Genomic DNA, 23,241 nt, shown 5'->3' on the forward strand with positions numbered 1-23,241 from the left:
TCCTTTGTTCCGCAGCTCCCTCCCTGTAACTGTCACAGCTTCTAACAGTAAATACAGCTGATGGATGGAACTGAGCATGTGCAACCACCGCAGTAGGTGGACATGCACACTAGTATACAGATTAAACACATTATAATGAAGAAAATATTTCACAACTGGAGAAGGTAAGCTACAAAAGGTACTTATATTTCATGCTGAATTATATCAAAATAAAATTGAAAGGCGGCACAACCCCTTTAGGTGAAAAGTTTAAAGCCGGGCTTTCTTTTACCACAGGTGGACCTCAGGACAACACACTGACGACCGAAATACCCTTTAAAATCTAGTAAAGTTGCAAAATGTAGTTAATGTAATGAAAGAAAACAGGGGAAGAGGGAGAGGGGTGGCATGCTTCCCACCAATACAATTCTTTTTTAGATACGCATTACTACATCAGATTTTTCTTTCCATACCAATAGTCTTCAAAAAGGCAGGCGAGAAATTACTCCTTAATGATTGTTTGTCAAATCAAGCTTTATTGATAAAATGGAATTCAAAACTCTCTGTAGCAGCAACAGACCCAGCCAGTGTAGTTATAATAAAAAGAAAAAACACACAATCGACACACACAACTGATTACTTGTTAATGGATCTGAATGTTCAAATTGTGGGTACATATTTGTTCATAAAAGACTGCATTTTCAGTCGGCATTTTAATATCAAAAAGAGGAACGTTCTTGTAATCAAATATGTTCAAGCCCAAAAAAAAAATCAAAAGGTCTCAGAACTGAAGACTGTTCTTCATCCTGAGAAATACTGTACACTAAAGTTACAAGTCTATAAACAATTTAATAGGGACCCCTCCCAGCTGGTTATGTTGCTGCTTTCTGCCCAATCTAAAAACCACCACATTAAGGGTTAGATATCTGGTTGCATCACATAACAAGCTAGACCTCCTGTAACCTTTAGAGAAATTTGCAGTCCATAATTTAATATGACAATTTTGTACAAGGACAATTGCACTTTACAAAAAAAAAAAAAAAGGAAAAAAAAAAAAAAAAGAAAAGAAAGAAAAATCATACAACAGAATTTGCTGGAGTCTGATTTACAACATGTATTTGTCTGAAAGTACATTAACATAAAATTCAATTTTACAAAAAAAAAAAAATATATGTGTAGAGAAAGGGTATTAGGAAAACAGTACAATATTCAGGGGCCATTTGAACTGATGGGAGTTTTATTTTTTCACCAAGCTCACCCACATCATATTCCCTTCTTTAAATGAAAAAAAGGTTGAGGATGGACGCTAAGAAGGATCACTGAGGTTGGGCTGTACGTTCGTTGAGGATGGATGTAAACTCCAATGCTAAACGGATACATTTACCACATGTCATCAGTTGACGCAGAATCCTTAAAGGCAAGAAAAAATAAAATTTTGTTTAGAAACTCATTCATTAGCGAAAGTTAATGTGGCATCTACATAATTGACCACCTTAAAAATATCATCCCAATGCAATCGTATGAAAGATGGAGGGGACTAGGCTTTTTTTTGGCCTACAGCTAGTGTTGAGCGAAGCAAGCTTCGAATCAGAGATCTAAAGTCGCTTCGGTCAAAACTTAATTTGAACGCTGTACAGAGATTAGTCTCCGGACAGCATTCAAATGTATGGGCTCCAACGAGGCGAAGTGAGTTATTACCAAAGTCTTGCGAGATTGAGGTGAATAACTTTGGGATTTGATTTTTAAACTTTAAAACATGGTTCTGAAGTTGGCATCGATACCGATGCACCATTCTGGAAGCAGACCTCGGATCCTGTTTTAAAATGGTTTTAAAGTTTAAAGATCGATGGCTAAAAGTTATTCACCGAAGTCTCGAGAGACTTTGTCACTTCGCCTCGCCAGAGCCCATACATTTTAACGCAGCATTAAAACTAAGCTCGATCCGCTCAACACTACCTACAGCACATGAGATTTGAATGGTAGGACAATCCTGTATTTGGTAGCTTAGAAAGTACTATGGGATAGATAGAGAAAAGCAGGCCTGAAGGTTCATACTACAAGGGTTTGTGGTGTGGAAACACATGGGTCTGCATAGTGGCTGTAGACACAATATGACAGCTGTTTAAAGAGGCCATGGTGCTGTGGTATTTATGTTGGAAACTGTCCAGATTGCCGCTGGATGTCATTATAGGCAATGCTGGAAACTGAGCTGCGGTAGCCTGATATGACAGAGGCAGGGCTGTGGAGTCCCGAATCTCCCACATACATGGCGCATGTTTAAGCGATAATTAAATCTTTTTATCACTCTTATGAAACAATAATCAAGCAATTTAGGTAGAACATAAAATAGATTTATTGGATACAACGTTAGAACACAAAAAACTTTAATTGGGAAAAAAATTAAAGTTTTCAACAAAAACATCCTGAATAACATTTGTTGGGCGAGTCTATGAATTTGTTCTGAGAAATATTATTGCCTCCACCATAGATGACCTCAAATCTGATCTAATTATTTTAAAGCTAGAGAACAGCCTCACTACACTATTTGGGTTGGTGGCAAAGAAGTGACCACATGGGCAACATCTCTACCAATCTCAGGGTATAAAGGAATTGCCTCCTGCACAGTCAGTTTTGATGATCCGTTGATTTCTTCTACTTCTTTAAGAGAAAAGTGAAAAATTTTGCTAAAATACAGTCAATTTGCTATGGGAGCAGAATCTTTTGCCCTGCGGCAACGCTTTGCCTGCTCCATGTCATCCAAATACTTTTCAAAGTTAGACTCATTGGATGAGGCTGAAGATATGGTAGCAGTAGCACTGGCAAGACCCAATTCCTCCTGCTCTTGGCAGTCCTGTAGCCCACTCATCCTAAATGCTACCTCAGTCAGAGCTTCTTTTCCTTTAGTAATCCGTTGATAATCCAGCAATATACTGATACCCTCTCTTAGGCTACTTTCACATTAGCATTTTATTTTTCCGGTATTGAGGTCAGTCATAGGGGCTCAATAGCAGAAAAAAAAAAAAAAAAAAATGCTTCAAAATGCATTCTCTTCCGTTCCCATACCGGAAAGAAAACTGCAACATGTTGTATTTTGCTTTCCATCCTGGGATGCAGAGCAAGCCAGATCCGGCATGACCCCCAATGCAAATCAATGGGGACGGATAAGTTTTTTCTGACAATAGAAAACGGATCTGTCCTTTATTGACTTTCAATGGAGTTCATGACGGATCCGTCTTGGGTATGTTAAAGAAAATACAACCGGATCCGTTCATAATGGATGCAGACTGTTGTATTATCAGAAACGGAAGAGTTTTGCTGAACCCTGCCAGATCCAGCAAAAACGCTGGTGTGAAAGTAGCCTAAACCTTATAAGTTCACTCAGAGCTCAGTCCCATCATTCCGTGGGGGTGAGGTCACTCCTACTCTCAGCTAATCAGATCAGTCTTTCTGGTATGCAGGTTACCATAGAACCCTGTGTACAGTGAGACCTGCTGAACTGTCTAGACTCAACAGTTCATGACTAAAGTAAAATCTACTGACCAATGTATTTAGAAAATGTCTTATTTTAACTGTCCCTTTATGTTGAAAGCTAATCTTTGTAACTAGTGAGAAAACCCTGTTTTCTCTAGCAGATCTGAGATGAGTGCAGCCATTCCTTCCCAGTGCCTTTTTCCTCTGATCTGTAGCGGAGGAGCTTCACTACTGAGCATCTACATAAAGGGCGACACACATTCATCTCAACTAAAAGCCTAGATCCTTAGATCAGGAATAGAACAGACATTTATAGGACATTTAATAATTTTCCTAAATTCTTATGAAAATATATTTAGCACATACTGCATTGAACTGTACCAATTTATTATATATTTTTGGAGTCGGTCCATTATATAACAACTGACTCCACCAAAATGGACACCGACTGACTTCACAGCTCTGGAAAGAGGATCAGGCTACCGGATTCCCAGCCTTATCTATTTACTTCCCAAACCGAATACTCTATATATTGGCTATAGGTATTTGGTCAGGAGCAGACACATTGCATAAATATGACTGTCTTTAGATTAGATTTTTTTTTATCATCACCCATTTTTGGAGAGATATTTATCCCGATTTCTTTGCAAAAGTCTAAATCCTTATTTGCTAATCTTCAAGTTCATGGCCTGAGTTGTGACAGAAAATCATACTGCTTAAGATTAAAGGGAACCCGTCACCGGGATTTTGTGTATAGGGTTGAGGACATGGGTTGCTAGATGGCCGCTAGCACATCCGCAATACCCAGTCCCCATAGCTCGGTGTGCTTTTGTGTAAAAAAAAAAAAAAAAAAATTGGATACATATGCAAATTAACCCGAGACGAGTCCTGTCCCCGACTCATCTCGGGTTAATTTGCATATGTATCAAATCAGTTTTTTTACACAGTAAAATCCCACAGAGCTATGGGGACTGGGTATTGCGGATGTGCTAGCGGCCATCTAGCAGCCCATGTCCTCAGCTCTATACACAAAATCCCGGTGACAGGTCCCTTTAAGAAGAAAAGGACAGAAACGAATGAAAAAAATTTAAATACAATTACTGTGCCGAGCTGTATTACTGGAGCTGAAGGGTGAAATTTAAAAATACTGTACGCACTCCTATTGACTATGGGAGCACTAGAGACCAAATAAGACGCCCAATTTCCTACTGTATAGTTATGGGCCATCCGTGCTGCAGTTTAACAGCAATGTACTCTACTAAAGTGACCAAAAAACTAAACAAAAAAAATAATAATATATAATAAAAAAAAAAAAATATATATATATATATATATATATATATATATATGCACTATAACAGTTTTTCTTGCATAATACATTTCACACATTAGGAAGCTTTAATAATCTACTTACAGTGTCATCATTTCTGTATGGATTCAGTTTGTTGTACACTGCTTCAATTACACTCCGCCTAAATCAAATTGTAAAAATGAACAGTCACAATAGTAACAGGAAACAAAGGGGAGATACACTATATAACAATCAGATTTATGAAAGGATGCAATGATGTACCCAAATTCTTGTAGAGTTTGCAGCTAAATGCACATGAGCAATATCATTACCACTTGACTAAATTGAAGTTTTTATTTTGAGCTTTTTAACTAGTAGATATTAAACGTTATAAATTTACAGTAATTTCATAAAATAAAGTTATTATATTAGCAGGATCCCTCCCCAGGTTGACCCTGAATGATAGTACAGCAGCAGAAAAGACAGGTTTTTGCTGGCTTTATGGAGGATTACTATGCATAATATGAATGACAGCCAAACAAACCTTTTTATTTGGGGACATGTTAACAGTAGCTCAAAGAAAATACACTATTTTATAAAGATCTGTGTACTTTTTAGTTAGAGGTACCAAAAATAAATAATTTTAAATCTGTAAAGGAAGTCATTTTCGATACCAAACTGTAGTAGGAGACACCTATATGGCTCCAGGAGCGAAGACAAGACCTTGTATAGATCACCACAAAAAATAAAATAAAAAATCACCAGCAGCATTTCTTGGCTCACTACACATGTAGACATCAAGGTGGCAAGGGGGAGAAAATTGCATCCATGGATTTATATGCATGCACTATTTTTGAAGGAGTGGGTGTAACAAAAATAAACATTAAGAAACATACAAAATTTGACAAAAAAACAAAACACTAAACAAAAACACAAACAAGCTAAACAAAAGGCAGGAAATGCACAACACAGAACTAATCATGCTACAGAAATATATGCCACAGTTTTTTTTTAAAAATAAGTTTACACTACAGTCTAATAAAATTCCTACTAATTCATAATTGTTAAAATTATGGAAAGTTTTAAATTAGACAGCAGGTTGCAGAGACATAAGCTGGTTAAAGAGAAATCTGCTTGCAATCAATCACCATCGCTTCTGGGAGTTGAAACCACGGCAATCTGCATTACTGCAAATATAACGTGGTATTACAATTACATGTCAGCTATCCTCAAATGAATGGTTGACCATAGGAAATCTGGTCTCAAGTCTCTTGTCAGTGGCTCCTGCTTATAGCAGGGAATCCCCTTTTTTCTGACCATTAAATGCATCAGAATAGGTCATTAAAAGGCATCTGTAAGCAGATTTGCACCTATGACACTGGATGACCCGTTACATGTGCGCTTGGCAGCTGAAGGCATCTGTGTTGGTCCCATGTTCATATGTGCCCGCATTGCTGAGAAAGTTTTAATATATGAAAATGAGCCTCTAGCAATAAAGGGGCGTTACCGTTACACCTAGAGGCTCTGCTCTCTCTGAAACTAGCACATCTTCTCCACTTAGGAGAAGTCTGAGCCAAGTGTGATGATGCTTTAACAACTTGGCCCTATCAAAGTGCAGAGGGCGCGGCAGTTGCAGAGAGATCAGAGCCTCTAGGTGTAATGGCAAAGTCCCCGTTGCTCCTAGAGGCTCATTTGCATATAGTAAGACATTTTTCTCAGCAATGCGGGCACATATGAACATGGCACCAACACAAATGCCTTCAGCTGCCAAGTGCACATGTAACAGGTCAGCCAGTTTCATAGATATAAATCTGCTGACAGATGCCCTTTAATATCTGAACATGGGGGTCCGACACCCCCGCCGATCAGCTGTTTGAAGACCGTAACGCCCCCTCTGACGCAAGTGTGAAAGTAGCCTGAGTCCAAAGGAGGTATTTAAACTTATTTAAAAAATGTGGCACACACATTTCTACACATAATTTAACAGATCACAAAATGCTCAGGTTAACTCACTTGCTTGCCAATTCACCTCCAGGCGGGAGGTTAGGGATGGTCTCAGTGGCTAATGTGCGCATCACATGGACTAAGTCTGGTACACCTTCTTCACCCTGCTTCTTTATGATCTCTAGGAATTAGAAGTACTCGTTTTGTAAGTGCTATTCAAGAGTAAGCAGCAGAAAAGTACAACTAACCATTAATATCATGCACAGGAATTCAGTGTCTTGCAACAGGATAAGATGCCTTCTGTGTGTCATACTGAAAACCAATGAACGTACGACCCAGTCTAGATAAATACCCCTCGTCTGAAGCAATATGCCATTTTATGCACACCCCACGTTAATGTTAATGCAATATCAGATCTTACTGTGGCAACTCAGATCATCCACACACCAAGGCTCAAAGAAAAAGCAACGCGTTTTACACAATAATGTTTGGTCCTGAATAAAATGCAAAGATATCAGTTTTGTTTTGCCAAATTATTTTATTGTGTAAAGGTAACATCTAAAAATCGAATCTACAAGGCTCTATTTCTGAAATTAAAATATACAAAAATAAAAAAGTATGATCTGTAGACAGTAACATCCTGTAAGAGGACTACATGCAACAATCTGCACTAAACATGTACATTAATTTGATTAGTAAACTATAGATACATACGGCATGATACAGGTGATCAAATAAAAATAAAAGCCAATTGAGGAGGAAATTAAAATAGATTAACCCACATACAAAGTCATTATACATGGCCACATCCAAATTTAGTAGCTCTATTTTGTCATTCAGCAACTAAAAAAATATATATTTTGCTGGAGTTTTAGAAGCATAGTATTAAATACCACATATGTTCAGTTTTTGGCTATATCAGCCTTCTCGTTTCCTGCATAGTGGACCTAAAACGACTTTTTTTAAAAAATAATTATCTTTCTTAGGGTGAAATAACATTATACAAAACATTCACTTTCCAACAGTGAACACAAAATGTATTTTTACAATCAGGAATGGTGTTCAAAACCAGCAGTTTAGGTAGACTCTCTGCCCTATGACAATACTGGAAGCAAGACATTAGTGTTGGGGGAGGGCAAACAAGATAAACGTACTGCTGTCTGAACAGCACCGCAGTGTATGATCAGATTACTTTATGTGCTCCAACGCTACACCACCTGGAACACAATGTATAGATGATGTTTATGTCGATTGCTGACAAAGCCCACAGCAGGGGTAAAAGTGCTTCATGTGCTTCAAATAGAAAAAAAAAAAACTAACTGGGGGAGGGGGAAACTAGTCTTCGGCTATCTTCTGCAGTTCCACTGCACATGCACGACCGCAGCTATATAAATATAAAAAAATAATAAAAAAAAAGGGGCGGGGACGTGACATTAGTGAGAGTCCTAACGGTGAAACCCCCATCATTCAGAAACGTATCACCTGTGCTGTGGAGAGGTAATAAGTATGAATAAGTGCTGCCAATGACCGACAATAATACATTGCTTTGTATACATCAACAGCCCAAGGAACAAGTGACTGCGGCAATCAACGGGGGCAGCAATTCCATGCTGTAGGTACTGAACTATGGACAGGTGATAAGTGTCAATCCTGGTACAAACCCTTTAAATTGCTTTATGAAGTCAGTGTAAGGGTAGGATCACTTCCTCACTGCAGAATGTTGGGGGTCTGCTTTGTGTTTCTGCTGGGATTCCTTCACAAACCCCCATTAAACTTATCAGTAAAAAAAAAAATCCATCCTGTAAGCTGGTCACATACACTACGAGATATGCCTTCAGTTCTCATTACTATGGTCACTGACAATATGCCCACATTTTTTATTTATTTTTTCTGTGCAGAGCCCTTTAATGAGTTACTTAAAATAAAAAAAAATTGATGACTTCTTTTTCTTGTTTTATTTTTGGGAAGTAAGGCTACTTTCACACTAGCGTTTCTGGGTCCACTTGTGAGATCTGTTTCAGGGCTCTCACACACGGCCCAAAACGGATCAGTTCAGCCCCAATGCATTCGGAATAGATAATGATCCGTTCAGAATGCATCAATTTGGCTGCGTTTGGTCTCCGTTGCGCTTTTGAGGCGGACACTAAAACGCTGCGTTTTGGTGTCTGCCTGACGATGCGGAGCTTAACGGATCCGTCCTGACTTACAATGTAGGTCAATTCAATGGGGACGGATGCGTTTTCACTGACAAAATATGGTGCAACTGAAAACGGATCCGTCCCCCCTTTCAAGGTAAGTCAAGACGGATCCGTTTTGACTTTTTTTTGAATGAATAATGCAAACTGATCCGTTATGAACGGATACAAGCGTTTGCATTATCGGTGCGGATCAGTCTGTGCAGATACAAGATGGATCCGCACCAAACGCGAGTGTGAAAGTAGCCTAAAGCAGTAAAAAAAAAAAAAAATGACGCAGATGTGACGCACTGTACGGGATAAAAATATTTATATTAATAGTTTGGACATTTTTGGACCTGGCAACGATAATGAACTTAATTTTTTTAAATTTTGAATATGGTGGAAGGTGTGATTTGAAGCCCCAAGAGGACTGATGCAAAGATGCGACTGTCTGATCACTTCTCCCACAGACTTCAATGAATTACTATTGCAGCCTATGGGAGTTTTATTGTGTTCCTAAGGACGCCTGCCACAGGCAGGGCTTCCCAGAAACATTGCTCTGGCTTCCTAGTCCTCCTCGACAGATAGAAAATGACCACTCTGACGGTGACCTGCCTTAACCAGTGAATGGCTGAGCGGTCATTTCCTCCATGTTGGGGGGGACCAGAAAGTAGAGACCAAAGGGGGTAAGCTAATAATAATTAATCAACTCACTAATTCGCTGTTGTACAAAGGTCTGAATCTCTTTAAAAAAAAAAAAAAAAAAGTTAATCAGTCAGACAACCCCTTTAAGACAACAAAGCAGCAGTGCCACATCAGCCACATAACTACCTACCTGTGATGAAGGGGGTGATGGCGCTGCGGGAGACATGGCATGGAGGGGCTGACCTAAAGACACTGGGGGACATTGTGGATGGCATGGAGTCACTGGGGGAGGGGGGCATGGCAATGGATGGCATAGAGGCACTGGGGGCAAAATGGATGGCATGGAGGGGCAGATGGCACTGGGGGAGTGGGGGAAATGGCATGGAGGGGCTGATCTGATGGCACTGGGGGAGTGGGAGACATAGCAATAAATGGTATGACAGAAAAACAAGAAGAAGTATTACCGTATTGGGTATTGTCGGACACAACCAGCTATATGCTCTCATTGATTATAATGTGGTCCAAGGCCATCTGGCCATGTTCCGGAATACATGCTGGGTATCGTCCAAAGTTTTTTTGCCTGGCCAAAACCCAGCTTGAATGCTGTAACAAGGTCGGACCCCATTACAGTCAATCGCTGCAGCAGCTGGCAGTATACCTGATATGGTACATTCTGTCTGGCTGTTCTTCTGACAGAATGTATATTGCAGCTGTGAAAACTGTATAAGTGTGCAATTATTTGCAATACCACTGTAAGAAAAATATTGTTTTTATAAAGCAATATGTTATTTTAAGAAGGTTTTTCTTATTAGAGTACTCAAAGCGTAAAAATAATCGGTAGACTACTCGATTGCTAGAATAGTTAGCTGCAGCCCTAGTGGAGATAAAGTTTATGGGGACTTATGTAGCCTATGTGTGATGTGAACTCAAAAACAGTGGTTGGTCAGCTATACTACAAAGTTGTTCCCCCCTAAAGAATGTTGAATTCAGAGCCCAAACAAGATCTGAACCCATCCTTATGAACAAAGTCAACTCTACTGCAACAGGAACCTAAGATACAAGATAGTTTCCATAAGTGAACAAGCCTCCATTTGGAAAAAGGCAAAAATGTACAGAGGCTTAGATAACGATTGTAGGGGAAAAAATTACATTGCTCACCTATTTAACACAATCCAACACAACAAAAAACAAAACAAAAAATAAATAAAATGTACATTTGAAGTAATTTAGCTCTAAACACCCACCACCAAAGCCTTATTTTCTCAGAGAAGTTCCTTGACAACAAACTGATGACAGGGATGTTCTCTGTTGATACAAATATAGTAAATTTCCACTGGACTGGAGGAGTCGTAGAGGGGTGGACCATAGGCGCAAGATCGCAACAAGATGATACACTCTGCTAACACACTCAGGGATCCGCTGTAATGCGAGGGGAAGGGAATCTGTCAGTAAGTGATCCATACCCCTGCAGCGCCAGGTCGGCCAAGCATTGCCCAAACACTGCCTAAATCAATGGGCCGACTGTCACTTGCTCCTACATTAAGTCGCTCTTATTAGTGGATGAAAATTCTGAATGCGGGAGGGCGGTCCTCAATTAAAGGGGTTGGCATGTTTATACTACTACCAGCACATGTGCTAGTACCATCTCATGCATGCAGCTAGAAGTATGCATTATTAATCTCAATGGCACTGACGTCTGTTTAAGGCCCCATAAACACAATCGTATTTTCGGTGTGGATCAGATGCGGACCTATTCATTTAAAATGGGGCCTCAAAAAACGTAGACAGCACATAATGTGCTGTCCGCATCCGTATGTCCGTTCCACAGTCTCGCAAGAGATGGAACATATCCTATTCTTGTCTGTTTTGCAAACAAGAATGGGCATGGTTAAAATGGGCCTGCAAAAAAAAAACAAAAAAAAAAAAACACACAGTTGCAACATGGATGTCATCTGTACCGCAAAATGCAAACGGTCGTGTGAATGCACCCTAATATGAATGTGTGTGTCGGTGATGCACTGGGAACATGGTCGCTGATAGAGATTCAGTCCATTAGCGGCCTGTATTCATTTACACCAAGGACTTACAGGGAAACTAGTGCATTCGCAGTACGAGTGTAAATGGAGACCACTGATGAACAGAATACTCAATCAGCAGCAAAGTTCTTAGCACAGAACAGTGTAAACATGAATTATTCACATTTAAATACTGGACATCAGCGATGATAGTTTAATACTACTTTTTACTAGCTGCATGCATGTGCAGTTACCAGTAATAATTAACGTTTTAGATTTTTTTTTTTTTTTAAACACAACGTCTCATAACTAGACGGGTTTGGATACAATTTAAAGGGAACCTGTCACCGGGATTTTGTGTATAGAGCTGAGGACATGGGTTGCTAGATGGCTGCTAGCACATCTGCAATACCCAGTCCCCATAGCTCTGTGTGCTTTTATTGCTTTAAAAAACCGATTTGATACATATGCAAATTAACCTGAGATGAGTCCTGTCCCTGACTCATCTCACATACAGGACTCATCTGAGGTTAATTTGCATATGTATCAAATAGTTTTTTTAAAGCAATAAAAGCACACAGAGCTATGGGGACTGGGTATTGCAGATGTGCTAGTGGCCATCTAGCAGCCCATGTCCTCAGCTCTATACACAAAATCCCGGTGACAGGTTCCCTTTAATGCCTTCTGGTTGTATACCACACTGAACATAAACATTGGCTGACATTTTATACCTTAAAGGGTTTCGGTCACTAGAATTTTCACTATTAAACTGGCTGACATAAGCAATGTGCCAATGTCAGCTGCACCTAACTCTGCTATTATGTCCCATGTTTCACATTTATTCATGCCCCTGTTACTGCAGAATTCTTACTTTTATAATATGCAAATTTGCCTCTAGGTGCAGGTGGGGTGTTGCTCCTGCTCCTAGATGCTCCGTTCTCCCACCTCATTAGACGCCCTCCAAGTCTTGATTGACAGGGCCAGGCATCGTTCGCATCCTCCTGCCGCCCCTGTGTGCTGGGGAAATGTTGCGCCGTTCAGTATTCGGCGCAGGCGCGGTGAGGAAGGACGCTCGCCGGCTGCCAGCTTCCTCACCACGCCTGCGCTGAATACTGAACAGCACAAGAAAAAAAAATGGGGAAAAAGGTCTGTAGAAAAATAGGTGGCCATATATTGTTGATTTCAGTAGTGTGTTTCAGTCACAAACTTGATCTGATGGGCAGGATCATTTTGGTTGCTGCTTGGGTGCAATTGCAATATTTTTCTAAATCAGCCACAACAAAAAAAAAAAAAAACTGATTGGTGCCAACAGACAGGTGCCACTGCCGCTTTATAAATTCACTTTCTACAACCAGTCAGAAATCTGTCTATACAAAAAGATAAATGTCAGCCAAAATTGGCAATTTTGGGCGTGATCGCTTATAAATCTTATGTGATACTCCAAGGGAGACAACGATGTCTGCCAAAAATGTGATCTGTCAGTTTTGTAGAAATTATCCAATGGACAATCAATCGGCAACTTTCCAGTTAATACTTATGCATGGTTGACTTAAAGCCAAATATTTATCTACAGACCTCCGATAGAGGCAGCTAAATACATTAAGATCTGCTGTTAAAGGGGTTCTGCATTTATTTATTTTTTTTAAACTGATTATCTATCCTCTGGATAGATCAGCAGCATCTGATCGGAGGGGGTCCAACACCCCTGCCGATCAGCTGTTTGATAAGGCAGCGGCGCTGGCCCAGTGACGTCACGACTAGTATCAATGGCCTGGGCGGGGCAAAGCTCTGTTCACTTGAATGGAGCTTAGCCGCGCCCAGGCCAGTAATAATAGTCGTGATGTCACTAGGGCTGCAGTAAACAGCAAGGAGGCCACAGCACTACTGCCAGCGCTGCTGCCTTCTCAAACAGCTGATCGGCAGGGGTGTCAGACCCCCTCCGGTCAGATGCTGATGATCTATCCAGAGGATAGATCAGTTTAAAAAAAAAAACTGCAGAACCCCTTTAATACTATGTGTATGGCAACCACAGACATCAGATTAACAGCAGAGGATACTAAAGGTCCCTTCAGACGGGACAATTTAGCATGCGATTGTCGGGAAGGAAGCGTTATTCGTGGCAAGCACTTGCTCGTTTTTAGAGACAACAGCTATTACATGCAGCAATCTACTCCACAGTATGGGCAGCAGTGATTAGTAATGCCATTGCTCATCCCCATACAAACTAGTTGTTTGCAGTCAGCAGAGCGTCTTTAGACAGCACGACCTGCTACCAGCGAACGAAGATTTGGACAAACGAGCATATTACCCAAAAAACAAGCGTTTCACTTCATCGGCGGTTCATCAGCGGCACCTTTACACCGCCAGATAATCGCTAACAAGCATTCGTATGAACACTCAATATTTATCTGGTGGATTCTCGGCCTGTGTAAAGAGGGCTTAAGATAAAATTAGATTTACCAATGCTCTACAGGTAAATATCTTATGTCTATGGTCAGTTTCACTCTGTTAAAGTTTTTGTAGTTGCCCATCACCAGGAACATGCCATTACAGAATGTCCGCTATAATGAAGACATTACAAAGAATGCCGAAGTGCTCTTAACACGCCTTAATGTCCCAATGAGCATTTGTCTGAATTGATACGTCGAGAAATCAAAACGACGAACAAAATATTGCTAAAGGATTACACACTAGAAAATATGAAGTCATTGGTTAAATCACAAACACTTATGGATTCGTAAATCACAAAAGTGAACTGTGATTCATTTGTTCACTTCAATTACACAATCTATGAATCTTTGGATATGGAACCTCCCTGATATCCATTTGGTTTTGCTCCGAGTACGCCTTTTTCTAGAAATATCTGAATTTTACAAAAGAAATTTAGAATGGTATCAGCAGACAAAGCTCACATCATATAGACTGCAGTGAACTGTGACAGCCACATTTACATGGCACTTAAAGGCATGTTCAACAAAAACTATTCAATAGTTTACTTATTTTGGTTAAATGATCCACCTTCTACTCTGCTTTCCAGATACTTGTCCAATTCAGCTTCTCTTTTCACTGCCTCCGGCAATACTTTAGGAGCACTTGGAAAACAGATCAGTACGACACTCATGTTGTCTCGGCTTCCCTGGAAGAGGAAATTTAACATTAGACATTAATCAGAAATAAAAACTTTGTAAAAACAAAAAATTTGTAATGGTACTCCAACTTATTTATCATTTTGTTTCACCTGCATTTACACTACAATCTCATAAAGGGAACCCGTCAGCTCCCAAATGACTTCTAAAGCTAGCAATGAACATTGTAGGGAACATGCACAGAATCAGAAACATACCTTTTCTGGTTTGGTGCACATTCTTCCCCTACAAGCCCATAAGCTTACTTTAGAAGCGATTTGGGAGGATTCAGGCTCCCTTTAAACCCTTGGTGCCATAGGCAATATTCATTCTTGCTTTTTCCTCACCGCCTTCCAAGAGCAATTACTTTTTAAATTTACCATTCACATAGCAGTATGATGTCTTGTATTTTTCAGTACAAGCTGCATTATTCTAATAGGAACATTTACCATGTTTTTTGCCCTATAAAAGACGCACTTACACGGGAAAATGTATGTGCGTCTTACAACGAATACTAATGAGTGCTTCCATTATGGAGCACTCTATACTCCCCACTTTCTGGTCTTCTCCTGCAGAGCTGTACCGTGACTTGCGCACAACGTGGGGATGTTAGCACGATTTGTGACCTGAGCGACATTAGGTCACAGCAGGAAGAGCGCTGGATCTCAGGAGCGGCAGCAGCCGGAACAGGAGAGGAGAGTTGATTTTTCTTTTTTTTTTTGTCTGCTCTGATTAACATGGAGTTCTGAGGTCTGAATAGGATCTTTTTAAAATTGGGGTTCTGATCTGAGGTCGTATGCAGGCCATATCCCATACCCGGCCTCTATTACTGCGCACTGTGATCTGCCGCAAATAACTCCTCAGGTCCTGAGGGGTTAATTGCGGCGGATCACGGCGCAGTAATAGAGGCCAGGTATGGGATATGGCCGGCACATGCAGGCTACGTTTGTATTCAGGCATATTAACTATACTCATTGGTGGCGCAGTGGCCACAGCCCCTCCCTTCTACTCACCCTCTTCGAAGTATTATATTAATTAAATCATTGGTGGCATTGGCCGCAGGGTGGCAGCTTCTGATCGGAGCCTTAGCAGTGTAATCGCAGGGCTACAATCGGTTACCATGGCAGCCAGGACGCTACTGAAGCCCTGGCTGCCATAGTCTGCTCCCTGCTGCTGTGTGTACTATGCACAGAGAAGCAGGGAGAGTGTGAAGGCCTATTCACCCTAATAGAGCTCTATTAGGGTGAATAGGACAAGGGTTCTAGTCCCTAAGGAGGCTAATAGTTATTGAGTAAAAAAAAAAATATATAAAACAAAATATTTAACACCCCCCCCATATAGAATATATTGCGATATATATTGCATATCGCACATGCTTAAAATTATATCGCAATATAGATTTTAGGCCATATCGCCCACCCCTAGTTTGAACCTATCCTTGCGAAGCTGTAAGAACTTTTTTTTTGTGGCAGGGATAGCACCTCGATTAAGGAAGAGCGAATCGACTTCGTACAGTATTAGAATGTATTGTCTCCGATGAGCGGAAGTTATTGCATCAAGGGTTGTCACGACATTAAAATTTTGATACCATAAAAAAAGTATTGCTATACTCAATACAATGCGAAAAAAATAAAAACACACAAAAAAGCCTTGTGCATTACGTATTTTATGGAATGTCCGGCACATAATAGAACAGTTCTAACCCTATTTTTTTGGAGGGGGACAAGGCGAGCAAAAAATTGTAAATTGCATGTTTTCCTATGCGCTCACCGCATAAGAGATTTTTTTTATATTTTAATCATTCTGACTTTTTCGGAGGTGGCGACATGTAATATATTTATTTCCTATTGTGTATATTTTTAGATACGTAAAATTAGGAAAGGGGGTGATTTAAAATGTTATTTTGGAGAGGGCAGTTTAAACTATTATTTTTTTTTTACTATTTATTATTAGCCCCCTTAGAGGCTAGAACGCTTGACTATTCACCCTTACCCTGGGTTCACACCTGAGCGTTTCTCAAACGCGCGTTTTACGCGCGTTTTTGTCGCGCGTTCTTATGCGCGTTTTTTGTAATAGTAAACGCGCGTTTGTGTCATTGACTGCAGTGTCCTATGGCCACAAACGCGCGTCAAAACGCCCCAAAGAAGCTCAAGTACTTGTTTGAGCGTCGGGCGTTTTACAGCGCGTTCGTACGCGCTGTAAAACGCCCAGGTGTGAACCATTCCCATAGGGAAGCATTGGATTTCATGTCTTGAGCGTTTTACAGCGTGTTTGAACGCGCTGTAAAACGCTCAGGTGTGAACCCAGGGTAATAGAGAGGGTGAATAGGACTTTACACTCTCCTTGCTGCCCTGTGCTTTGTGCACACAGCAGCAGGGAGCTTACCATGGCAGCCAGGGCTTCAGTAGTGTCCTGGCTACCATACTAAAAGATCAGAGCCACCGCTCAGATCAGGTCCCTCATTATAATGTTACCTTTTTTTTGTGTGTCCCTCGTCCAGATATAAAAAAAAAAAAAAAACTTTTTAAAACTTATGCAAATGAGCTTCTGAAGGTGACCAGGGGAAGCGTTACTGGGCGATGTGCCCAGTAAAACAGACCTCATTATAATGAGGGTCAAAGTCTAAAACGCTCAGATTCGGTAAAAGACTCCCCTTTAAAGCTCATAAGCACAATAAAAACCTTAGGATGTGTTATATATAAAGGGGGGTCCAAATTGCGACACCTCCGACAATCAAACGAACGTGATGTAACAACCCTTCCACCGCTGCGCTAATATACGACAGAGTGCAGGTAAACGTTGAAACAGGCTGCAGCCTGAAAAGCTGAGTCATCAATATCCTGATATTCCGTGTTTTTATTAATGCTGAAGAAACAACAGCCATGTAACATAGGCCTAAGTGCTGTATTATACGGACAGGCTTTCCTCCCCACTAACCCTGTGTGCATTCTGCCGATGGGGGATTCCCCTCGCTGAGCAGAAATACAGCAAGGCTTTTAATGACTGCATCCAACTCCATTCTTCCTGGCAAAAGCAGCCACATTCTACTTGTGCCCTGCAGAAAATACAACCATCTGCTGCCTCAAGCTCCGTTAGCAAAGAACGATTAGAGCAAGGAGAGATGCCACAGCCAATAATAGGCTGCACGCAAGTAGCTTCCTACAGCAGGGGTCACAATGCGGAGAGCTGCTGCAGACACAAGAGGAAAAAGCACTGCACAATATACAGTAAAAACAAAGTGTTAATACAGCTCTGTGGTGCCTTCAGAGTGTGCAAGACATAGTAGTGTTCGTAAAGGCCTGTGTCAGAATGAGTCACTGGCGTCACTTCATTACAAATAGAAGATACATTGTGCCCAAGAGTGGGTAAAGAGAAGTATTGGAGCAATATACAAAATTCACACAATTAAAGAAGAACTGCCACCTCCTGACATATCAGGTTTGGGGGGGGGGGGGGGGGGGGGGGTCCCTGCACACAGTGACACTATTCGATCAGGCTGCCAGTGTCAGACTGTGCAAACTGGTAACATTCAGATGGAGCTTTATTTCACACTGCTGGCAATTCTTTCATAAACTTATAATATGAATAATAGAGGTACAACAGAGTTACATGAAAAAATTCATTACGTGGGGAATGCAGGTCAATACTAAAAGCAAACAGACTGTCAGGAGAGCTGACTGGCCCTCTTTAAACATAAGTGAAATCCTGTCTAAATATCTTGATGTACTTTTTCATTAAAAGCAGTTTGTCGTTTCTTGCAGCATTGCCTTAGTTACTTCTGCTTCCTGAGAAATGCCTTTCAGGTGCCAAATAAGATATACATTTCAACAGGTCTTTTCTATAAAATAGTTGTAGATCACTAATGGGTCCAATCTACCGATAAGCAAGGTCAATAGTATACATTTCTTTAAAGGGATATTCCGGTTTTATTAAATTATCCCCTATCCACAGGATAGAGGATAACTATTAGATCAGTGGGGACCTACCGCTGGGACCCGGGCCGATCATGAAAATGGGGGCCCCCATACCCTGTGGAGACCCCTAAAATGAAAGGAGCGGCCAGCTGGACAAACACTAGGCCACTCCATTTCTATGAGCGTTCCGGAGATACCCAATTACAGAACTCCCACAGAAATTAATTGAGCTGCCGCACACAAACCCAACCAGCTGCTCCGTTCATTTCAGGGGAATCCACGGGGCCCACGTTCTCATGATCGGTCGGGGTAGGACCCACACCGATCTAACAGTTATCCCCTACCCTGTAGGATAAGGGATAACTTCACAAAACTGGAATCCCCCAGTAACTTTAACCCCTCATTTGTCTAAACCTGCATGAAGGCAGGCAAATGACACCGCATAAGCCTTAGAAAATAAAATCTTACCCAATGTAACAAGATTAAGAAAAAAAAATAAAGAAAAAAATAAAGCACAATACCTTGTACAAGCAGGTGTCAACTATTTCATTGCATACTTTTTCAAGGTCATCAGTAACTTCAAGTCTGGATCTTACAAAGTCGCATAACTCCTCATTCCCCATGACATCCCATATGCCATCGCATGCAAGAATTATGAACTGGTCATCTTCTTCTGATCGCTCAATTTCATAAACTTCGGGCTCTGGTGAAACAAGCTGCTCTGTAGGGCCTTTTCCATGGACACATTTGTAGTCAAAGTCACCTAGAGCCCTCGAAACTGCAAGAGACCCATTCACACGCTGAATCATTACAGAGCCGCCAGCATTCTGGATACGCTCCTTTTCAAGGGGATTACTTGGTTTGTGATCCTGCGTAAAGAAATGAACTTTCTTGCTTCTACAAAGTAAACCTCTGGAGTCTCCACAGTTGATAAAATAAATGTGATGTGGCGAGATCATAACACCCACTGCTGTTGACCCACTTCTATCAGCACCATGTTTCTTCTCGGAAATAACTCTCATGTGTTCGTCAATCTGAAGAAAACCTGTTCTGATTCCACTTTTTACACTTTCCACAGACAGCTGTCCATCAGTTCCTTTGAAGTCTTGGTTGCTTGTAATGTGATCAAGCAAGTGCTCACAGCAGTATTTGGCAACCTGGGAACCAGCGTGACCATCATATACAGCAAAGAAAGACCATCCGTCAAGTCCGTTTGGCAAACCAATCACAGCGGTATGTGCATCTTCCATTTCAACCCTCCAACCTTGCATGCTGCTTAGCCCATAACGCAATCCATTTCCATGTCCTTGCGCATTATGCTTTTCCATCTTTGGCTTGTCTAAAAACGCCCCCATTGTCAATGTTATTTAATTCTGTAAAAGGAAAAAAATCCAAAAGGGGAAAAAAAAAAATTAACACCTGCAAATGCCAATAGCATATTTAACAATACAAAAGCATTAGACAAATTAATTATGAAGACATGAAATTAAATTGTATTAAAATTGTAAGGGGTTTTTCAGGCTCCTGACCTATCCTCAGGATAGGTCATTAAAGGGGTTGTCAGAGTTATGAAAATAAATTTTATATATATATAAAATCTGATGGGCAGCAATATATAACTAAGCTAAGCAAGTTTTATGCAAAAAATATATATATTTCCTCATTTCCCTGGCCCTTTGTTTACATGCAACAACAACAATCTCTGCCCCTCCCCCTGCTCTGCTAAGGGAATGGATACAAGAGCTGCCCTGAGTGCTAGGAGGATTCACAGCAACTTGTAAGTGTACAACTACAAGTCCCAGCTGTATACTGACACTGCTAATACACACAGGATCTTCCCCCTACCTTCTTGTGCAATGCTCTCTCTAGTCTGTCAGCTCCTGTGCCCAGAATGGTCACTGTCTGCTGCTACCCAGTCTGTGCACCTGAAGGGGTTAAGAATCCTAGGAGAGAGCAGACAGCCCAGCAGTGAAGGGGGGGGGGGGTGGCCAGCACAGTGACGTCTGGTTTACAGGCTTGTAAACAAACTATCAGAGCAGGGAGAGAAGCTGACATCACAGGTCATGTGACCCTCAGTGTAATCAGAGAAACCAGCCACTGGAGATAAAGTGAGTTAGGCTACTTTCACATTTGCGTTCGGGGCTCCGCTTGCGAGTTCCGTTTAAAGGCTCTCACAAGCGGCCCCGAACGAATTCGTACTGCCCTAATGCATTCTGAGTGGATGCGGATCCGCTCAGAATGCATCAGTCTGGCAGCGTTTGGGCTCCGCACGGCCAGGCGGACACCTGAACGCTGCTTGCAGCGTTCGGGTGTCCGCCTGGCCGTGCGGAGGCAAACGGATCCATCCAGACTTACAATGGATGTCAATGGGGGCGGATCCGTTTGAAGGTGACACAATATGGTGCAATTTTCAAAACGGATCCGTCCCCCATTGACTTTCAATGTAAAGTCTGGACGGATCCGTCTGCGGCTACTTTCACACTTAGAATTTATTTTACAATATAAGGCCGAATGCAATATAAGGCTGAACCGCGGTCTGGATTCCTGCTGAGTGCAGGAGCGCACGGCGTCATGGGTTGCTATGACGCCGTGCGCTCCCTGCTGCCGCCACAGTACAGTAATACACTGGTATGATCTATACCAGTGTACCACTGTACTGCGGCGGCAGCAGGGAGCGCACAGCGTCATAGCAACCCATGACGCCGTGCGCTCCTGCACTCAGCAGGAATCCAGACCGCTCACGGCCGTGAACAACGGCCGTGTGCATTCAGCCTAAAGCAGACAGATCCGTTCTGAACGGATCCATCATCTGCATTATATGAGCGGATCCGTCTCAGACGGATCCGCTCTGAACGCAAGTGTGAAAGTAGCCTTAATTGTAAAGTTGTTATATTTGCCTAGTTAGGAACATAGAAAGAACAAAACAATTACTCGGACAACCCCTTTAATATCCAATTGGTAAGAATCCAACACGCAGCACCCCCACTGATCAGCTGTTTCCTGCAGCCTCTGGCAATGGAACTAGTAATGTAAATGGAACAGGACAGCCAGCGTTGTTCCATGTGTAGTGGTCGTGTCGGGTTACTGCAATTCACTTCAATGGGAGCTGAGCGGCAGCAACCCGACTCTTTAAACAGAGTTCATCCTTTATTTAGGGGTTTCCATGATTTCTTTAACTGATGATCTATCCTCAGGATGGGTCATCAATATCTGATCGGCAGGGGTGCGACACCTGTTCTGAGAAGACACCGGGGCTCCTGTGAGCTCTGCTGCCTTCCCACAGCTGACCAAGCACAAAGTGGTGTATACATGGCGGCTGTGCTTGGTATCACGCACAGCACCATTCACTTTGATCAGTATAAAATTAGGGATCGACCGATATTGATTTTTAGAGCAGATACCGATAACTTGTGAACTTTCAGGCCGATAGCTGATAATGTGCATTTTCATTTTTGAAAAAACAAGATTCCTACACAAATCTGCTGAAAATGTTTATTGTTAACGTGTAGCTTTAATTTGTAAATCTATCTTTTTCATTTATACTTAATAATTTGGTGTTTGTGTGTTTTTTTTTTTTACTAATTTGTAGCCCCCTTAGGGGCTAGAACACTTGTCCTATTCACCCTGATCGATCTCTATCAGGTAGAATAGGACCTCACACTCTCCCTGCTGCCCTGTGCTTTGTGCACACAGCAGCATGGAGCTGACTATGGCAGCCAGAGCTTCAGTGGCGTCCTGGCTGCCATGGTAACCGATGACAAACATCGGATTGCGGGTGTCCGATTGCTGGGAAGCCTCACGGGATCCAAAGAACAGGGGGTCATCCCCTCTCTGATTAGAGCAAGTAGTGAACAGGTTGGTTCAGAGCCCCAGTCATATTGGGTTGAAGTAGACAGTGCTCTATCAGTCTCAGAGGTGAATGGAGTGGACTGCCTCATTCAGAGAGGCGCTCTGGGATCCTTGTTCTCAGGATCCACGTAATAGGTGACATAACAGATTGCAAGAGGTTCTTTGTATGAGAAACCTTTAAAGCCTGTTTTCAGAGAGCGTTTTTAAACACGTGAACGATTACTGTATTTTAAGTTCTATTAGACACACTTTTCCCTAAAAAAAAATAAAAAATAAAAATAAAAAATGGGATGAAGGTTACATTGCGTCTTGTGGAGCAAATACTAGTGAGCACTTCCATTATGGATAATGGAGGTGCTCTCTAGTAGACAGAAGCAGAAAGTGGTGACTACAGCGTTCCTTGTGCTGGCTGTACTCACTGCTCCCTTGTCTTCTCTGGGCACCACGCTGCACTGTCCTGGCTGCATACAGTATCAGGATGCAGTGTGCACACTATGGCCTAACACCATGCAACGTCAGGTCAAAGCAGAGAGGCACCTGGAGAAGGCCAGGGAGAGGTGAGTGCGGGAAGAGCTACTAGATCTGAAGGGTGGCAAAACTGTCGGGAGCAATGTAACAGAGGCTGCTGTGCGCCGCTGTTCCCATGCTTACCGCCGCGGTCCGGGTGCAGTGTTCAGCGGCGATCCACTGCCAGTGCTTCCTATTGACCGCTGCAGTCCTGGGCTCTGTGTAGGTACTGTTCTGGGATCTGCTCCCCAGTTTCCTCTCAGCCCTGGCCAGAGCATGCTTGCTGCTTGTACCCTGCAGCACTTCCTTAAAGGGAGTCTGTCA

General features: G+C 41.8%; 1 protein-coding gene across 1 annotated transcript in view; it reads right to left on the minus strand.

The window, feature by feature from the left end:
* Nucleotides 1–492: 492 nt before the first annotated feature.
* PPM1A (protein phosphatase, Mg2+/Mn2+ dependent 1A) overlaps nt 493–23,241 on the minus strand; it is a 38,316-nt gene continuing 15,567 nt past the window's right edge. The window contains exons 2-6 of the mRNA XM_044271671.1: nt 19,083–19,934; nt 14,541–14,658; nt 6,755–6,866; nt 4,865–4,922; nt 493–1,389 (exon numbers count right to left, since the gene is read on the minus strand). Of these exons, the coding sequence (XP_044127606.1) occupies nt 1,360–1,389; nt 4,865–4,922; nt 6,755–6,866; nt 14,541–14,658; nt 19,083–19,916 (1,152 nt within the window). The 5' untranslated portion in view covers nt 19,917–19,934 and the 3' untranslated portion in view covers nt 493–1,359. The remainder of the gene's footprint in view (nt 1,390–4,864; nt 4,923–6,754; nt 6,867–14,540; nt 14,659–19,082; nt 19,935–23,241) is intronic.

This window comes from Bufo gargarizans, chromosome 11, assembly GCF_014858855.1.
Source record: "Bufo gargarizans isolate SCDJY-AF-19 chromosome 11, ASM1485885v1, whole genome shotgun sequence".
Lineage (NCBI taxonomy): Eukaryota > Metazoa > Chordata > Amphibia > Anura > Bufonidae > Bufo > Bufo gargarizans.